The 18800-nt window shown below is 38.2% G+C and overlaps 1 protein-coding gene across 2 annotated transcripts in view; it reads left to right on the top strand.

Moving 5' to 3' along the window:
- Positions 1-18462, top strand: part of COL14A1 (collagen type XIV alpha 1 chain) — a 250358-nt gene extending 231896 nt beyond the window's left edge. The window contains exons 47-49 of one of the 2 annotated variants that reach the window (XM_027854062.1): positions 14059-14136; positions 15491-15646; positions 16604-18462. In XM_027854062.1, coding sequence (XP_027709863.1) covers positions 14059-14136; positions 15491-15646; positions 16604-16635 — 266 coding nt within the window. In that variant the 3' untranslated portion in view covers positions 16636-18462. The remainder of the gene's footprint in view (positions 1-14058; positions 14137-15490; positions 15647-16603) is intronic. The other variant, XM_027854061.1, reaches the window with a different exon arrangement.
- Positions 18463-18800: the final 338 nt, after the last annotated feature.

The raw sequence follows: 18800 nt of genomic DNA, 5'->3' as shown, positions 1-18800 counted from the left end.
CAGGAATGTAGTCCTGGTAACAATTATTCTGATGAAAGAAAAAACAGGTAAAAAAGAAGAACATATAGGTACTTACCTATATGTTTCATAGGTAAAAGAGAAAGACATACAGGTACATGCCTATATATTTTACATAAATGTGTTATGAATTGTATATAATATATTATGTATGAAATATATTATTTATATTATATATGAAATATATAATTAAATGTGTAATATATATGAAATATACATAATTTATAATGTATTTATGTAAAATATATAGGCAAGTACCTATATGTCTTTCTCTTTTATTTGTTTTCTCCTTCTCATGACTTCTGTTTGTATAGACCCCAGCATCTTCTGCGTGAGGCTCTCTGAGAGTGGATGCTACTTTTACCGGTCAGCGCCAAAACAGTCTCAAATGTTTATTTATGAGTATATGGTTATGGTCGAAATTAATGTTTTACGTGGGAAAGGCAATATCTTCCACAGACATTAATATCTTCTGGAATTCAATTCTACCTTCTTTCTTCCCACCATCCTCATCAGAACCACTGATCTCCTGGATCAGGAGTTTTAAGAATTGCAAATTCCACAGAAGAAATGAATGAATGAATTATGCATTCATTAAATGCTTACTACATACAAAGCACTATGCCAAGTTATGGGGACAGTCCTTGATTGTAAGGAGCTCGCATTCTAATGGGGGACACTATCTACCACCTTTCTACCTATCTACCTATCTACCTTTCCCTCTATCTATCTGTCTGTCTGTCTATCTATCTATCCATCTATCTAGTTTCAGATACAGGTCAGATGGAAAGGTCTCGTAGTCCTTAGGGTTCATTGGCAAAGCAGATAGTAATTGCTCTTCTTTACAGTCATTTCCACTGGTAAAATCATATCGTTTTATAATGTTGAACAGTTTTCTACCAAGATTTTTGATTTCCTGTATAATTCTCATTTGGAGAGTCCAAGTTGATTTTAAATGGATTGACTTCTTAAATGCTTTCAGAGAGATTGTTTGCAGGATGAATTGTGTTTTTTTTTCTTCCAGCACAGTCACTAAGAAGGTCTTGGCAATCAAGGTGTTTTGCATTTCTGCAGAGGAAACCAAATTAAGCCAAGTTTGAGACATAAGAAAATGAATACAGACCAAATTATGTAATCTTATTGGCCTGATTTTTAGGCAAATTGATTCTTCTGGGAATTTAGAAGATATAGGCCATAGATTGTCAGAGTAAGAAAGAGCCTTAGAAGATAAAGAAACTAAGACTGAAATAAGTTTAAGGATTTTTCAAAGACCACACTATTTTTGCTAAGCCAGGACTAAATTATTGTTTTCCTGACTCCCAATCAATGCTCTATCCATTTGGCCACATGTTATCATTATTTTCAAATTATTGATTAATTTAATTGATATTTAATTGATTTTTATTTTAATTTATAAATATAATTATTATATATAACACATACATAATATAATGTCCCGTCCTGCGGGACATCAACGGAGGTCCGGACCTGTAAAAGAAGGAGGGGAGCAGGGGACACAGGAAATGGAGACAAGGCAAGCTTTCTGATCAAGTCTCGTTTATTGAAGGCAAGCTCAGGGTAGTTATACACACAGTAAGAGGGAGTGGGGGAGTTCCACCAATGGTATAGGGGCGGGGTATTCCAGGAAGAGGTACAGCTTTGACCGTAATCTGTTCTTATCACAAGGACCACCAAGGTATAGGGGCGGGGTATTCCAGGAAGAGATACAGCTTTGTCCGTAATTTGTTCTTATCACAAGGACAGCTGCAACGCTAGTAATTTTCCAGAGGTCATACTGGGCCTGTGGTCCCTTACAATATAACACAATAATATATTAATATAATATAATGATATTATATATAATAAATAAAATACAAAACAATAGAATATATTATATAATAAAATATAATTAATTTAATTAATAATGAAATTATCAATATTTTAAAAAATATTTTTTGATGACTTATACTTTCACATCACATTCATTTCCAAATATATCCCTCTCATCTTCCTTATCCAAAGAGACTTCCCTTGTAACAACGTTTTTTGAAAAGAGAAAATAGACAATTAAGCAAAACCGGTAAACACATTGCATCTGACAGTATATGCAGTATTCCACATCCACATTATCCCACCTCTGCAATAAGGAGAGCAAGGTGCATTCTCTCAACTCTTCTGAGGGTTCATTTAGGTTCAGTTTTGTCTGTTTGTTTGTTTTCTACTTATATCGTTTTAATCATGGTGTATATGGTTTTCCTAATTCTGCTTACTTCGTTCTCTGTCTGTTCATATACGTTTTCCGATGTTTCTTTGAATTCTTCATATTCATTGTTTCCTAAGATACAGTAGTATATCATTTCATTCATTTATCACAATTTGTTTAGGCATTTTCCAACAAATGGGCACATTGGGAAGATTTTTCAATGAAATGATAAGAATTTCAGAAAAGAGTTCTTTCAGAAATGAGATACTCCTAACTAGCTGTATCCCATGTTTGGTCTTATCCATCTAAATGAGAAGTAAGCTGGTCAGAAGGCAAGTCATATGGCAAAAGGGTTGACTCTGAGGCAGAGAAAATATAGGGAAAAAGAACAACTATAGTTGAAAGATTACAGAACCAAGTAGAAGGACCCTGTAGAGAATCCATTTTTCATTTCATTCAGGAAAGAGAAAACATTAACCCATAGTCTGCTGAAGACAACACTCAATTCAAGCTCTAGACCCAACTATGACAAGATCCCAGAAGATGGGAGATTTCTGAAGCCTGGTTTCTTTTAACTTTAAGAAACAAAAAGTCTGAATGATGTTTCTCCATCAAATCTAGATTGGATTGCAGTTTCCCGCCTAAGGCAGCATCAGATGATGTGTGACTTTCCTGTCATTGATAGAGAAATGCCTAAAATTAATCAAATTGAGATATTGATGGCAGCTGTTGGAATTTGGTTCCTTCCAAACCTCCTGGCCCCTCTTATCGTCACTAATGCAAATGCATCTTTCAGATTTGTTCAGTATCCTTTGTTGGGAAGTTGTCTAAATATTTCCAAATGATCTCTATTATGTCAAGATGATACTATTTTCTTGCCATTTGTGTCCTCTTGTTAAGAATCAAGCCAGGCAATGAATGGTAAAAGCATTCTTTCCTAGCCTTCAAACTAGCATTTCCATATGGAATTTGAAATTACTATTCTCTCTTGAAGATGCTATAATAATAGCTTTTGTTTACATAGCGTTTTAAGGTTTGCAAAGTGCTTTTCATGTATTAATTACTTCATTTTATCCTCACATCAGTCCTTTGAGTTAGGTGCTGTTATTATCTCTTTTTTACAGATGAGGAAACTAAGACTCATCCAGGTTTAGTGGTTTGCTCAGGAAACCCACGTGTTTGTGACTTTTCAAGGAAACTGACTCAGTTTGCTCATCTGTAAAATGAGAGGTCATTTAGTCTAGGCTACAGCCAAATAGGAATGTCCTGTGTAGCATTCCTGACAAGCAATCATCCAGTTTTCTCTTGAAGACCATTACCTCAAACAGGGACCTGAAATATGCCTGTCTGCAACTTTCACCCCATTTCTACTTTTGCCCTATAAGACTACTACTAACAATAACAATCACAGCTAGTATTTATAGAGCACTCTAAGGTTTGCAAAACACTTTATGTGTCATTTCATTGATCTTCACAACAATCCTGTGAGACAGTTGCTATTATTATACAGATAAGGAAACTGAGTCATAGAGACGTTAAGTAAGTTGCCCTGGGTCATACAGTCAATAAGTGCTTGAGGCAAGATTTGAACTCAGGACTTCCTGACTCCAAGTCTAGCACTCTATGGACTGTTCCACTCCCTTTTAAATACTAACAGTTCTAACTAGACTAAATTTACATTTGGCAAATCATAAAGAATTCTGAAAGAAATCTGTATTCACAAAAAAAAACCCACCTATGTTAACTTTACTATACAGTGCTGTGCTCTCTCTCTCTCTCTCTCTCTCTCTCTCTCTCTGTTCCAGCACACTGGACACTCTGCAGCCTCCTCCCCCCCAAACAAAACAAAACAAACATAAAAAACCCAAAAACCCTCCAAGTGAAAGCCTGGACCTGTGGGGAGACCTCCACTGCCTCTGCCACTGGATCTGGGGCTTGGCAGGCCCCCACATGACTGGCCTCTGCACCGCCTATTCCTCCTCCTGCTTACTTCTTTGTCCCCCGCCCCCATTGAATACTGTCATACTTCTGGGCACTGATTGAGCTCAATCTCCTAGCCTGAACAATGCATCCATTGCAATATTTTAAAAAATATTCTTTGATCACTTATACTTTCATGTCACATTCATTTCCAAATATATCCCTCGCATCTTCCTTATCCAAAGAGACTTCCCTTGTAACAACATTTTTTGAAAAGAGAAAATAGACAATTAAGCAATACCAGTAAACACATTGCATCTGACGGTTTATCCACATCCACATTGCCTCACCTCTGCAAAAAGGAGAGCAAGGTGCATATGTATGTGCCAGCTAGGTGATGCAGTGGATAGAGCACCGGGCTTAGAATCAGGAAGATTCATCTTCTGAGTTTAAATATGGCCTTAGACATTTACTAGCTATGGGACCCTGGACAAGTCACTTAACCCTACTTGCCTCAGTTTGCTCAACTGTTGTATTTGTCCTTTGTTCTCGAAGAGGATCATGACTTCAGGTAGATCATGATATGACTTGCAATTGACTTTGATTTGAGTGAGGGAGGGCTATGCAAGGTCACCAGCCTTACTTTCTCCTCCAGAGCCATCTGGGTCCAGTGGCAAGATATAGATCAAGACAACTAGAGATGGCCCCCTCTCAACTAAAATTAACTGGAGAAATAAATGGCAAACCACTCCAGTATTTTTGCCAAGAAAACCCCAAATGGGGTCATGAAAAGTTGGAAAATGACAAATGACTGAATGACAACATATACGCATTTGGATTTGTATATATGATAAGTAATAATATATATATATAATATTTATAATAATATACATGAAATGTAGTACATCATCGTAATAGCATACAACACACACACAGATAGACAGATAATCCTTTATTGCCCTCTACTTGTTTCATAACTTGTTCCTATGTCTCCTCCTTAGGCTGTAAACTCCTTCAGGACACGTCTTTCTCCCAAAGCAGCCAGATGTGTACAGTAGGCACTTGATAAATGGCAGTTGGTTGTTGGTATTCACCTGGTCAGATTTTTAGTTCTCATTCCCTCTTCAATCTACTACTCAGTGTACATGGCCTGTTTTTGTTTTGTTTTTGTTTTTGTTTTTTGGGGGGTTTTTTTGGCAGCGGGGTGGGGGGGAGGTAGGGTGGAGGTAGCATACGCCTGTGTTTTCATTAGCATAGGGAATTCCTGGTGAGGAAAATCCTTTTACCTACGCAGATCAGCAACTCTTCTGCAATGCTGGGTCTGGGAGAGTTCCCCAGAGCACTTAAAGGTTAAATGATTTGCCCAGAGTCACACAGTCAGTAAGTTATCAGACAGGGACTTGTACCCCAGACACCCTGACTTTGAGGCCAGGTCTCTATTCACTGGGCTGCACTACCTCTCATTGTTCATGGTTATAGTTTTAAAATCCCTAGACTGTCTCTGACAGCCAGTTCCTGTTTACTTACTGGCCACGGTTCTTCTTGTAGTTCATTCTTTTATAAATAGATTTAACAAAAAAGTATGGGAGAGATTTTTATAGTAAAGGTTCTAGTATATTTGCTAGCAAATGTACACATAAATGAGATAGAACTTTCATGTGGTTCACAGAAGTGTTCTTCACCTTTTTCTAAATCCTTACCACTTCACCATGGATAAGTAAATGGAAATCTTGCCCAAAATAGTTTATATAATACAGTTGCAAGTGTTTATATGAACTGTGACTATTTCTTTTTAGTGAATATTTTTAACATATCCTTAAAAATAATCAAGATTAACCACATGGGAATGCTACTAAACTTTTGTACTCATAGAAACTGCAAATAGAAAAGACATCCTTATTCCTCTAGTCCAATCTTCTTTGGTTTTAGGCCTAAATTTACTAGTAGATTTCTCTGCCATATGATCATAGGATTTAGAGATTGTCTTGTCCAATCCCGTCATTTTGTAGAAGGAGAAATTAAAATCCAGATAAGTGAAAAAGTTGACCAAGTCACATGGCTAGTAAATACCACAGCCAGGTCCTCCCACTATCTGGCCAGGGCTCTTTCCATTCTATAATGCTCTTCCTCTAGAGAAATAATTTAACCTTTCTGAACTTTTCTTTTTAAATTTTTGCCAGTCTGGAGAATGAGAAGTTATCTCTTTTTAAAACTCTTTCCTATCACTGATGGTAAGATAGATTTATATTGATACGCTAATCTTTGTATATATCTTGGGGAACTTAGAGTCATCATGCTATGAGTTTTAAATGCAGCTCTTTTTGGTCTGGTGATACACGTCGATTTGATTTCTTTTCGATAATAATAATAATAATTATAATACTAACAATTTAAAAATAACTCATATTTAAGTAGGACTTTAAGATCAGTCAGTAAACATTTATTAAGAGCCCACTATGTGAGGGCACTGTGCCAAGCTCTGGAGAATCAAAGAAGGCAAAAGATAGTCCCTGCCCTTGAGGAGCAACCTCCCCATAGTGCAACTGCTTGGGAACCAGGACTTGTCCCTATTCAACATTTTTTCAATGACTTGGATGGAGGAATCTACAGCATGATTGTCAAATAGGCTGATGATTCTAAGTTTAACGGATTAGCTACTGGATCAGATGGTAGAGTCAGGATCCCCTCAAATCTAACCAGTCTAGAACAGGGATGGGGAACCTGTGGCCTTGAGGGTACATGTGGCCCTCTAGGTCCTCAAGTGAGGCCTTCTAACTAAATCCAAACTCCACAGAACAAATTCTTAATTATTAAGTTCCCAAAGGAAACTTTTTTTTTCTTTTCTCTCTGCATTCTTTCACTTGGCAATCTTATTCATCATCATGGTTTCAGGTACCACTTCTAGGCACATATCTCTAAAGCTGATATATCTAGTTCTAGCTTCTCTTTCTTGAGCTCCTGACTAGCGTGTCCAGAGCTCTTGATTTGGACTCAGAAGACCTGAATTTGAATCCTTTCTAACTTATTACCTATCTGACATTGGGATAGTAATTTACTTCAATTTGTTGTTGTTGTTGTTCAGTCATATCCTACTCTTTGTGACCCTGTTTGGGGTTTTCTTGGCAAAGATACTGGAGTGGTTTGCCATTTCCTTCTCCAGCTCATTTTACAGATGAGGAAACTGAGGCAAACAGGGTGAAGTGACTTGCCCGGGGTCACACAACTAGTAAGTGTCTGAGGCTGGATTTGAACTCGGGAAGATGAATCTTCCTGTTTCTAGGTCTAGCACTCAATCTACTGCATCCCCTAGCTGCAGTTTACTCACCTGTAAAATGTGGGGTCACCTATTCCACATTTAGGTTCTCTTCTAAGGGTATCCTTTTGGAACTTTCCTTGGTATATGGGGTGAGATGTTATCTATACCTAGTTTCTGCCAGACAACCCAGAAGTTTTTGTTGAATAATGAAATCTTACTCCAGTAACCCAAATCTTTGGGTTTATCGCCAATAAATGTAGCCTATCACGAGGCTATTGTGTTCATTTGTTTCAGTATACTGTACACCTAATCTGTTTCACTGATCAACTTCTCTTTCTTGACTAGTACAAAATTGTTTTGACCAAATTGTATTACTTCAAGCAAGTTCCCAATCAAGTCCTAATTTTTCTCATTTGTAAACCTTCTTCCCCCTATGCCGATGGAGTAGAATATGGGTGTAGGTTGTGTTCTGTGATGATCCCAGGTCTAGGGGCCTGAATAATGAGTTAAAATAAAGTATTTTGGATTTCACTGTGGGAAACGAGGAAGACATAACTTATCTGCTTATATGTTATTTATCTTCTGATAGAATGTAAGCATCTTGAGGGCAGGGACTGCTTTTCTTGTCATTTGTCATTATCCTTTCATTATCAACCCCAGTGCCTAGCGCCATGCCTGGCATAGGGTATGGCATACTCCCATCCTCCCACTTCATACTCCGGGTTCAAACGCTTATAGAGTTGCATTGATTGACCTCTAAGGCACCTTCCCATTTGAAGTCCTGCGATCATTTCAATAACTTTGCAAATCACTTTACAACCGTGCTAGGAACAGCAGACAGATGCTCTGATTTAAATATCATCAGTGATATTTGATTAAGTAAAAGCAGAGATTGAATTTAAAATAACATATTTTGAATTACAAACTATGGAAACTGCTGAGGCAGATTTTTCTGCTAATTTTGAATAATGCATAGCTTTCCCATCCGAGTTCTATGAATGTTGCAAAGCCAGTTAAGGAAAAGCAATTATGCAATTCTAGAGCTGAAGCCAAGTCACCTAGTTAGTTCTACAGTCTTATTTTACAGAGGAGGACACTGAGGCCTGAGGGATGAAGTAGCTAATCAGAAGTCACATATGCCAATTCATTTCAGAGATAGAACCCAGGTCTTTGAACCTTGAGTATAAGACTGATAGGTGGCTAGGTAGATAAAATATTTGACTTGGAGTAGGGAAGACCTGAGTTCAAATCCTCCCCCAGATACTTACTAGCTGTGTGATTGTGGGCAAGTAACATCTCTGACCCTCAGTTTCCTTATCTGTAAAATAAGGATAATAATATCAGTTCTCCCACAGAGTTATTATAAGAGTTAAATGAAATAACATGTAAAATATCTTGCAAACTTTGAAGTGTTGGGGCAACTAGGTGGTGCAGTGGATAGAGCACCGGCTCTATCTGGAGTTAGGAGGACCTGAGTTCAAATTTGGCCTCAGACACTTGATGCTTACTAGCTGTGTGACCCTGGGCAAGTCACTTAACCCCATTGCCCAGCAAAAAAACAAAAAAAATACTTTAAGGTATTATATAAAGGTTAGTTATTATTACTATTATCACATTATAATTGTCTCTCAAAGGAGGAAACTCAATAGGAAAGCCTAAAAGGGTCATTACAAATTCAAGGGCTTATTTTAGGCTCCTATTTCATCCATATCCTCCTGTCCTCTTGTGACTTAACTTTATAGTGGGACGTGTTGCTAATGCTTATAGATTTCACTGGGGCATTCAGATGTGGGGTGGGGCAGGGCAGACGATCATATACTATTGAGATTTTGTTGAGGGAATTGTTGTCCAGGTATGGTTGTGACCAGATGGCCTTTTCTGAGACTCTTTGATAATTAGTCCAAACTCTGCCCAGTGGATGGACTTCCCTCTACAAATTTTCCAGTGAGTCCAATTCAATCCATGATGCAATATCCACATGGCTTTGCCTATAATAGTATGTTTAAAAATTAATTGAATGTGTGACTATTTAAAAATGTATAGATTACATTGCTCTAGATAACAATATATAAGAGTACAATTAAAACTTTCCATTGGTGTCTCATGGGACTTTTCTGTACACTTAAAAATAAAAGTGTTACTTGTTGAGATACAAGACTTTAAATACTTCAACTTAAAAATGTGGGAGCTTTTCTGGATAGCTAGGATAAGATGATAAAGACTCCACTAAGAAATAGCATCAAATAGACATCTTGGGACATTAAGCCTGCAAAAGAGAAGAATCGGGGTGGGGAAGGGGGATGGTAGCGATCTTCAGATTGCCAACAGACTGAAATGCTGTTTCAAATGAAAGATGTATTAGATTTGTTCCTTTTTTGGCCTCAGACACAGACCTGGAATAATGATTGAAAACTCCAAAGAAGTAAATTTAATTTTGATGTCAGGAAAAGCTGCCTATCATGAGCGATATCCCAGGGTGGAATGGGTTGCCTTGGGAAATGGTGGCTCCGCCTCTTAGGAGGTCTTCAAGCAGACCCTAGATGACCACTTGTTGCGTGTATGGTAGTGGGGATTCTTTCTTTGGGTGTGAATTGGACTAGATGGTCGATGAGCTCTCTCTTCCAAATCTGGAAGTCTCTGATTCTGTGAGTTTAAACTTTTAGGGCTCTTAGTGTGGTACATTTTACCACAAGGATGAGTAAGATTCCCCTTCTTCAGAGGCCAAGAGTTGGAGCAATAAGTATAAAACATTTAACAAGCAGCTAGGGACCCATCCTCGACAAGCAGCCTATTAGTCACCGGAAGGGAACACACGCTCCTAAAAACCCACATGTGCTCTTACTGACTGACAGCAAGGGTGAGGTGTCCAAACTAAGGAGAGTAAGTTGGTGCTGGTCAGGAGTCAGGCTGTTGGGTCTGGTGCCAAGTAGAATGTGCAGGCTGATTTGGAAAATAGGCCAGGAAACCAAACATTACAGTTAATAAGTCAGGAATTGTAATCTCTAGGTTGGCAAGAGCAAAAGAGGACCAAGCATGCCCTGTGATGTTGAAAAAAACAGGTTAGCACACATACTCCTACTTGAACACTCTTAGGTCTATCCATCATCCTTGCCACAATAGCAAGAGAGATTAGCATCATATCTAAGCAAGGGAGAAAGCAATCAAACAGGAGCCTGTGTCCATCAAGTATTTGGAACGAAATATGAGAAAGAATATTGAGAGCTCAGTCCAGAATAGTTGAGTCCAGCGTTTTTCCAAGCACGAGCTGTGTGGCCTTGGGCAAGCTAATCTCTTTTACCTCAGTTTCTCATCTATGTAATAGAGATAACAATCCATGCACTTACTATATTGCAGAGTAGTTATTTTTGTTCATATTTGTTTGCTTGTTGTCTCCTCCATCAGATTGTGAGCTCCTTGAGGGCAGGGACTATTTTTTGCCTCTTTTTGTATCCCCAGTGCTTAGCACATTTCCTGGCACATAGTAGGATTACAGTCTGGCTCCAACTTATTTTTCCAATCTTATCATCCTTTACAAATTCCGTGGTCCACCCACAGTGACCTTCTGCTCTTCCTCACATATGACATTTCATTTCCTGTTTTTGTGCCTTTGCTTAGGCTGTACCCACTGCCTGGAATGCACTTATTCCCCCCTGACATCTGCCTTTTAGAATCCCTGATTTCTTTCAAAACTCTGTTCAGACATCATTTTTTATGTCAGATCTTTTCTGATACTTACCATTGCTAGTGTATTCCTCCACCCCACCCCAATACTTGGTATTATTCTGTACATTTGTGCATAATTTTATTAATGTTGGGAGCTCCCCAGAGGAAATATTTTTATCTGTAATATAAAATCTTGACTAAGGCACAAAAGGTTGTGATTTGTCCAGGGTGACACAGCCAGTGTGGAAGATGAAATGTGAGCCCAAGTCTTCCTGACTCTGAGGCTAGCTCTAAGTAGATGACCAACGGAGAGATATTTATTCAATGCTTAGGGAACCTAGATGGCACAGTGAAGAGAGCATTGGACCTAAAGTCAGGAAGACCTAAGTTCAAATCCTACCTCTGACACTTACTAGCTGTGTGACCCTGGGAAGGACAGTTAACCCATTTCAACTTCAGTTTCCTTTTTCTCTAAAATGGGGATAATAATAACCTTCTTCACAGGATTGTTGTAAGTATCAAATGAGAGTATTATATAAATGTTAGCTGATGCTACTGCTACTACTGCTGCTGCTACTTACTAGGCGTTGTGCTAAGCACTGGGGCTATAAATACAGTCAAACAAGATAATCCCTGACCTCAAGGGGCATCTGTTCTAATAGGAGATGAACTAGAAAGGGGATAGTACTTAAACAGCTGTGTGGTGTGAATATGGTGGGGAAGTGGTATGAAGCTCTGGTTCCTGTGGTGGAGACAAAGAGAAAGAGGAAGAGGCAGTAGAAGGGGAGGGTGTGGGTGGGACTAGATGTCTGATGAGGATCTTTTCCCTTCTGTCTCTAAATCTTCAATCCTATCATCTCATGATCCTTCACCTTTTAAAAATGACTGCCTTTTGTCAATTTCCAGAAGACTCTAAGCAAAATGATATATAGTAGGAGCTTAATAAATACCTACTGATTGGTTGAGGACAAAGCATCATTGAACAGTAAATGCATATATATATAAGGCCTGTTCTAATAAAGTCCATTAATACATAGAACCCCAGCTGACACTGATTTAGCTTAGACCCAGTTGAATTTTCCATTTGGGTTTCTTATTTCAGAAAATCCTTACTGATATAACCTCATCTTGTCTTTGTTTGGAAACTGTTCTACAGTCTTTCTACAGTCTATATAATAGTCTGTTCAGCAAGCCAGATGTAATAATTCTGGCAGATATGGCCCCTATTTATGTGTACAATTGATTTGTACCTATGAAAACCTTCAGTTTATTAACAGAGGTCTGTTAAATGGAAAAGAAGTATGAATTGGTTTGGATTTTTATGAGGCTGAATCATCAAAATCAAGCACAGGCTTTTCTGATGGTTCCAAGTTTCTAATGGAAATTTTAATTTTTCAAAACTTAGCAACTTGTTTGTTTATTTTTGCTTTGACAGTTACAATTCGTGTCTTTTGCAGATATGTGATAATGTTATTTTATAAGGAAATGTCAGGTGCAATCATTTATGAGTATGTGTTATTTGCGGTATGCCAACAATACTCACTGCATGGGCCACACTGTATGTACAGACAGGGTCTGTGCCCCCAAGGCCTATGATTAAACTTAGATAACTTTAGAAACAGGAAAGTGAGAAGTTGGAAAAATAAGCAAAGAGTGGACGCTACATTCTAAGTGGGCCAGATTTTCACTTTAGTATCAAAATCTATTGACTTTAGAGGACTCCTGGGAAGTGGGAGCCTTAACCATGTACTCTACAGTCCAGTCAAACTGACCATCTTAATAGCTAATAATAATGGCTAACATTTGTAAAGCTTTTACTGTATGCCAGGTCTCTGCTGAGTGTTTTACAAATATTGTCTCATTTGATCCTCCCAATAACCCTGGGAGGTAGATGCTATTATTAATTATCCCCAGTTTACAGATGGAGAAACTGAAGCAAACAGAGGTTAAGTGACTTGCCTAGGGTCACATAGCTAGTAGGTGTCTGGGTCACATTTAAATTCAGGTCTTCCTGGCTCCAGACCAGGGCTCTGTGCACTGTGGCGCCACCTAGCTGCCTTCTTGTTCTTGATGCACAACTCTTCATCTCCCATCCTTGTGCATAGACCCTTCCCTATGGAGGAGTACAAGTACTATGTATGGAGTACAAGCTATCTCTTATTTTCCTTAGTTTTCTTCAGAGCTCAGCTCAAGCCCCATTCTACATGGAACCTTTCCTAATTTTTCCAGGTGCTAATGCCTCTCCAGAAGTCAGTCATCTTGCATATGGTTTGTATATGCTTATATGGGTACATGTTCTCTTCTCCATAGACTGTAACCTTCTTGAGGTCAAGGACTTTAATTTTTGTCTGTGTATTTCCAGTGCTTAGCATAGTGTCTAGCACATAAGTGCTTGTTGGTTGATTCATTGATTGAAAGCAAGGATTTGTTCCTCTGTGTGTGGGGGTGGGGGGATGAGTGGATTTTTCGTAATTTAATTAAAAATGGATCTGATCGGCTTCCATGGGCTCAATTATCCTCACTATGCATATCAGATCTATTTATCCAGTCTTAACCTCTCTCTTCTTTGGGCTACTAGGCAGAGCAATGGATTAGATAAGAGTGCGGGGTCTGGAGTCAGGAAGACCTGAGTTCAAATTTGGCCTCAGACACTTATTGGCTGTGTGACTCTAGGCAAGTCACTTAACCCAGTTTGCCTCAGTATCCTCATCTGTAAAATGAACTGGAGAAGGAAATGGCAAACCACTTCAGTATGTTGGCCAACAAAAACCTGAAATGGAGTCATTATGAGTTGGACGTGACTGAAACGACTGAATAACAGCAAAAACACACACACTATTTTTTCAAAACTTTAAACTTACCTGCACTTTAAACTGAAATCTCTCCCTAATAGTCCCTTTCCTTATACCTGCCCTTCTTTGGCTACCAAAAACCTTTAAAGTCTCTGTAAATATTTTGCCTATTCTAAATAGCATTCTAATGGTACTTGTTGTAACAGGTTTATCAGGCGTCAAGGGAGAAAAAGGAAATCCAGGAATCGGGAGTCAAGGACCCAGAGGCCCCCCTGGACCTGCAGGTAATGTATTCTACCAAAACTATGGTAGGAGGCAAACTTAAAATCCTGTACTTCCTTCTCATTTCAGTCTGGGGAAAGCTGTAATGTCAATTTCCATGACTCACTTGACATTCTTCTATTTCTCATTCAAATGATTGGGATATTCAAGGGAGAGCTGTGTGTGTGTGGCTGTAATTGGAGAAGCTCCTAAACATTTATCCTCATTTAGTCATAATTATGCCTAAAGGTTATGTAGTGTGCCAGGATGGTTGTGGTCTTACACATCTAATATAGAATTTATAGCTTTTTATATGTTCTTCTTGTCTTCTGATGATAAAATAGGCTCTCCAGATTATAAATAGACAATGTTATGTCTTTAGTCTGATTGAATTAAAGTCATTATAGAGTTTTGTTTTCTGGCCCTGATGATGGCTTTAAAAAAGCTCTTTAGAAGGAATGAACTTCATAGCACATTTTGGAGTAAAGTAGATTTCCTTACTATTCAGGTTTAAAGATTTCATGGCTAATTAGAGATTTCTTGAGCAAGGAGAGAATAGCACCAATTAATCTATTTATTTAACAAGTTTTTATTAAGTGCCTACTATGTGCCAAGCTTTGTGCCCTTAACTTGATTGTTTCATTCATGTATTGATATAAGTACAATGAATGAAACACCCACTTTCAACTTGAAAACCTTCCAGACACTTTGGATCCAGCCTGATAGATGGCCTCAAAGCACCTTTGAGCTCAGAAAATTTTAATTCTTTCCAAATTTTCACTGAGCCCCATTACTTAGAGACATCTGGTGGTACAGTAATTAGATAGGGCACTGGGCTTGAAGTCAGGAAGAACTGAGTTCAAATGTGACCTCAGATACTTATTAGCTATGTGATTTTGGGCAAGTCACTTAACCTGTTTGCCTTTGTTTCCTCAACTGTAAAATGAGTTAGAGAAGGAAATGGCAAATCACTCCAGTATCTTTGCCAAGAAAACTTCAAATAGGATATCCTAAGATTCTTATACATAAGAATCAGAAAACAACAACTTTTTATTTTATGGAAAATGCTATTGGTCAAAATGTACTCCTTTCTCTTAGACTATCCAGAAGATACTACTTAAGAATGAGTTTTGCTTTTTGCTATGCTGAGATGATTTAGACATTTGCCTAAAGGAGGGAGTCCAATGGGTATTTTCATTACATTTTCCGTTAGCAAGGAATGAACTGGGAAGGAGCAGATGGAAAGTGAAGAACATTTATATGTAAGGAAGATACCTGAAGAGCAAGTTTGTTTATTTCCTTTAGGAGCTTTAGTTTACTTTCCTAAATAATACTAATGCTAACAGTCAATCTAATTATACATTTGTGTTCTCATAGGACCTGCAGGTGAGGGTCGAACTGGTAGCCCTGGGCCACAAGGTTCACCTGGTCCACGAGGTCCACCTGGTCACCTAGGTGTACCTGGACCACAGGGACCTTCAGGTCAACCTGGCTACTGTGACCCTTCTTCCTGTTCCAGTTATGGTGTTGGAGGTAAGTATGGTCCACAATGGTGGTGGTAATGGGCCTGTGTGGTGTGGGGGAGGTAGAGAAAAGACATTGAACAACGGTGAGTGAGAAGTATAGTTCAAGTTTAACAAAGGCCAGAATCATCTGGGAGAGATGTCCTAAATTCTATAAAGTATATGTATGCATATATGTATATATGTATATATAATATATGTGTATATATACTAGGAAAATAAGTAGCCCCTTCAAAAATATGTCAAAGGTAGATAGAAGATTGAAAATAGCAAATTCCAGTTTTTCCTTACTTCTCTCTTCCCAGTCCTAGAATATTCAGGGAAGTAATTGGAGTCACTGACTTTGTAGTTGATAGTTAGAAAGAATTGGTAGGAATCTTATAGCTTCACCCTTTTTTGCCACTCTGATATGGTCAAGGTCTCTTGGCAAGAATATTCATATTGAGGAGAGCCTTCTACCAGCTGTCATCATAATGAACAGAATTCTCTAGTTTCATTCATGGGATTCATCTACTGCTACTATTACCACTTCTACTACTACTACTACTACTACAGCAACTACTACCATTACATATATGTTAGGAGAATAAGAATAATTTTAACAAGAAGCAAAATTATTAATATAATAACTTCTCCTCATTACTAACTACTAAAGTGAGATCCTGATAAGTAATTGTTCTCCTTAAACACTTCCATCAAATGCATGTTGTCAGAAGATATGCTCTGCAGATAAATGCTTTCAGGCATCATTTGACAAATGAAATTGTATAAGGACCTTCATTGCTAGAGCGATAGGGAAAAGAGAAAGTGCTTGCTGGACTGGAATGTAATGTATCTACCATGGCAGGACTATTAACCTTGGTAACCATATATCCAGAATGAAGCTTGTCTGATGTCTTTTTCTTTGTTGTTCATCTTTCCTACCCTTGTTCCCTCAACTCCTCGGACTGCCATTCTGTCTTTAAAGACGTGATCCCTTACAATGATTACCAGCACTGAAGCCAAAGCCTTTGATTCTTGGTTGCATTTTCCCTTGTATTTGTCCATGGATACAAAACTGCCATATTGACCACCACCACCAAAGCTTGACCCAGTAGCTTGTGCACAATCATTGTTCTCACACCACTAAACGACATTACCCATCACACTTGCCCTCTCCCTTTTCACCTTCACTCCTTCCAAGCTTTTGTGGTCTTCACATCATTAAACAACATAATGAGAAAAATTGGAATTTGATAAAGACAAAACCACATCACAGAAACTAGCCAGCACAGTTCCAAAATGAAAATAGGCATGTCAGCCTGCCCAATGCACACCCCCCAAAAAAAATTCACTCAGGAAACACACATATAATCAGATTAGTGAAATCTGGTGTCTGATCTTTGCTGCTCATCACTTGCCTGAAGTATGTGGGTATGGTGCATTCCTTTTCTTTCCTGGTGATGATTTTCTGATAACATTGAACTATCCAGTAATGATTTGGGTTTCTCCTCACTCCTTCTTCACTTTCCACCTCTCCTGCCTTGTTGCTTTCATAATCCTGCCAAATGTTTTCAGTGCTCCTTTTTATAAATTAAAGGCACACTGTTTCAATAGTTGGCTGTGATACTGGTTTCCTAATGACTGCTCTCATGTTTTGCTTTTTTCCTCTTTTGCTAACCATTTGCATCCTCTTGGTGGTGGTGGTGGGTAAAGATGGACACAGTAATCCAGGTGGTCAAGATATCCCTTGAATTCAATTACCACATAACTAATTCAACCCGTGGCCCTGAGAACCTATGATATGATGGGGAACAGAGTTTATGGTTCCTGAGTCCTGTCCTTGGCTAGTCTCATACCCCCAGTCTTCCTATCCAGCACCTGAACCTGATCAGCCGGAGTTCACACCTGTTCGAGAGGATTTGGAAGATCTGATCTGATGGCCCCGGGAACCAATTATTCCAAAAGGAACTGGAAAATCCATTAAAAGAACTCTTAAGGCATCGTTGTTAAAGGAAAATGTTGGTGTATGATTTGTATGGTTCACTTGTAAAGTTCTTGTTCAGTAAGTAGCCTAATTTTCCCTCTTAGAAAATATTTGCAGGGTGACTATATTGTTATGATTATCATTGTTTAATAACGAAAACCAAAAAAGATCATCCTCTTACCCTGGGTCGTAAGAACAAAACAATTAAAAAAAACCAAAAACCTAAAACCTTCTACGTTGGTCACTATCTTTAAAGAATGGTGCTTCCTTTTGCTGTTTTAAATGCCTGCCAGATTATTCATGTTTTATTGGGAAAGTACTCAGCAAAGAATGAAAAATCCTTCTCCAACCCTGGAAGCTACCCCCTGCTCTAATAGACAGTTTGAAATCCCAGAATTGTATAGTTTCAATTAGATTAGGGAAAAATGGGCCCCCAGGAGAAATGTGGTATAAGGGCATTCCAAGTTTACCTCAGGGACCCAGTAAATGAACTCACTGACTGTAAGAAAGGCCCCCTCTACGGAAGGAATGCTGTCAGGAAAACACCATTTTGTATTGTGGGTCAATCCAACCCTAATTACCCTGATATATTTTGCCAGGCCCTCAGAACCAAGGACTTGATTAGTATGTCTTTGCAATCAATGGTTTTACAAACAAATATTCCTTTTTTGTGTTTTGAGAAATGAATTGCTATGCTAAAACGCTGACCCTCCCTCAATCTAAAGAGAGATCTATATTTAATGAAAGAATTCTTTAGTTTTTGGTTGCTGGGACTTCTTCATTGCATCTACATGGATTGGTGTGAACACGCAGATAATTTATTGTTTACCTTATCTCCATTCTGTTTTGTAAGCAAATAAAAGCTGTAAACTATATTTGAATGAACTTGTCTCAGTTTATTTATTTAAACTTTATTTAAATTATTAAATATTTAAATTTAAATTTATTTAAACTTTATATTGGAGCCATAAATAAAACAGAATTATCTTGCCCTGCTTATAATTTTTCTTTGTCCCCTTTTTCTACTTCCCATACTCTCATACTTTTAGACGTCTTTTTGGCCTGAACCTATGATTTAATTGGTGTAGGGAGCTCTCATTAAGTAAATTCCAATGCGTATTGGCATATGCACTGCAATTTATTGTATTAGCAAATTTCCTGTGTTACTGAGAGGTTAAGTGACTTCCTTAGGCCCACC

This window comes from Vombatus ursinus, unplaced genomic scaffold, assembly GCF_900497805.2.
Source record: "Vombatus ursinus unplaced genomic scaffold, bare-nosed wombat genome assembly UNPS02010284.1, whole genome shotgun sequence".
Classification (NCBI taxonomy): domain Eukaryota; kingdom Metazoa; phylum Chordata; class Mammalia; order Diprotodontia; family Vombatidae; genus Vombatus; species Vombatus ursinus.
Note: the sequence above shows the minus strand (reverse complement) of the source record. Positions and strands in the feature narration are given on the sequence as shown.